Here is a 2,147-nt window from a genome sequence, read left to right as displayed (position 1 = left end):
GGACCAGTTTCCTAAATATGATCACATGGTCCTGCTATTAGAGACATGTACATGAAGGCCCACTTTGTTTGCTTAAAAACATGACAAGCTCTTTACCACACTCAAATCAACCCCAATTTGGGAACATACATACACATAAGAAGAAACTCTCTCTCTCTCTCTCCAACTTCATTTTTTATAATATCAATACTTTAACTAAGTTCTATCTCTAACACTCACTAAGCTCAAAATATTTGTTAATAGTTTAGGAACAAAATATTGGGTTTCAATAATCTCCTATTACTTGCATTAAATGTGGGGACCATTTCATCATCAGAGTTAATCTTATTTTAATTAACCTAGATTTATTCGTCATCATAGTTGATACGGAATATTTAGATTTGAGAGTTAGTTTTTGAAAGAAAAGAAATGAGAAAATTATTTTCTATTTTTTAAATTAAAAAATCATAAAATATTTTTAAAATCAACTAAAAGTGATTGAAATATTACATAATTATCTATCAAATTATTTTTTTAAATTTCAAATATATGTCAAACATGTAGACTTCAAAAATTTGTCCTAAAACTCTTCAAAAATCAACTTTCAAATTAAAAATTTATTTAAGGAACAAAATAAATAAAAAATAATAGAATAAAATACCATATTATTAAACCTTAAACCAATGTTAATTACGATTAAGTAATCTTGTTACCTTACCTTATCATTTTTTCTCTATGAATATGTACACAGAATACTAATATTTAATACTTCTTTTCAATATTATTTATAGATTGAAGTACCACTATACTTTGTCTAATGTTATTTTTGCTTATAACAAAAACTCATACAAATTTTTTTCTAAAATGAAAATTTAAAATAAAGAGATGATATCTCTATCAAAAATTTAAAAAAAAAATCTTAAAATTTCTAGATATTGATTAAAAAAAATTACACTTATCTCCCTCCAATAATATATTCTTGTTCTCTTTTAATTAACAATAAACCTACGCCACTTTTTCCAAATGCAATTGTTTCAACATAACTCTCTCTCTCTTTCTCTCTTTCTCTCTCCTCTTCCTTCATTAATGGTCCTTTCACTCCCTTTATATCTCTTATCACTTTCTTCATATACCTCTACTCCTCCTACCATTCCTCTATCTTCATCTCCTCCTCTTCTCCACTATATAGCTTATCTTATCTTTCTTAAAATTTCCAACCAAAATATAAAACCATTAATTGTTATAACTTTCTTTATTCTCCCTCATTTGTGTATCTTCTTAGTTATATTATATAATTAAGCTATAAAAGTTAATAACACCAACATCTAGGTATATATATTATGTCTAGCAGAAGATCAAGGCAACAATCTTCATCTTCAAGAATTTCTGATGAACAAATCATCGAACTTGTTTCCAAGTTGCGTCAACTTGTTCCTGAGATTCGTCATAGGCGTTCCGATAAGGTATTTCAAAACCCCTTTAAAATTTTTAATTCTTTATTTTTTAAACGCATGTTGCTATTATATATAGTTTCATATTGTTCATATATATGTAGATATATAGTTCGAATAGAAATACATACATTTATTATTAACTATAAAGTCTAATGTAGCCTAGTTTGTTCAAACTTGAAATATATAATAATTATCGCTAGTTTATTTTATTTTATTTTTTGCTACTACGTTTGGAAAGGATATAAGAAGCTAATTCATTAACATAATATTGGCATGGCTAGCTCGTGTAGCACATGTGAGTCATATCATAATAATGTAGTAAATGGTCAAGGGATATATATACTAGTATACACTTCCTCGATTCCCTCACTATTATGCTAAAATAATTTTTATACTAGTATACAATTAATTTTTTAAAATTTATAGAAAATATAATTTAAATTTATTAAATTGTCTCTTTGAATGTTAAGCATTCAAATAATTATAATGTTTTTTATGAAAGTAAAGATATACTAGAAATATTAGCATGAATAAAAAATAACTAACTTTTGTAGTTACTATAAATTTAAGTCACTTTTTTAATTATAATAGTGATAAGAAAGAGTATATTATAATTTGAAGATTAACTCATACGGCGGATTGATGTACATTTTTTTTCTTCCTTATAATATTGTAAAAATATTTATAATGAGTTTGGCCCATAGCTCATGAATG

At 25.5% G+C, this 2,147-nt stretch overlaps 1 protein-coding gene across 1 annotated transcript in view; it reads left to right on the top strand.

Annotated features, from left to right (window-relative positions):
* Window positions 1–1,016: 1,016 nt before the first annotated feature.
* Window positions 1,017–2,147, top strand: part of LOC101512587 (transcription factor PRE1) — a 3,977-nt gene continuing 2,846 nt past the window's right edge. The window contains exon 1 of the mRNA XM_004489326.4: window positions 1,017–1,442. Coding sequence (XP_004489383.1) covers window positions 1,320–1,442 — 123 coding nt within the window. The 5' untranslated portion in view covers window positions 1,017–1,319. The remainder of the gene's footprint in view (window positions 1,443–2,147) is intronic.

The sequence above is a fragment of the Cicer arietinum genome, chromosome 2, assembly GCF_000331145.2.
Source record: "Cicer arietinum cultivar CDC Frontier isolate Library 1 chromosome 2, Cicar.CDCFrontier_v2.0, whole genome shotgun sequence".
In the NCBI taxonomy this organism is placed as follows: Eukaryota; Viridiplantae; Streptophyta; class Magnoliopsida; order Fabales; family Fabaceae; genus Cicer; species Cicer arietinum.
This window is presented reverse-complemented; position numbering and strand designations above follow the sequence as displayed.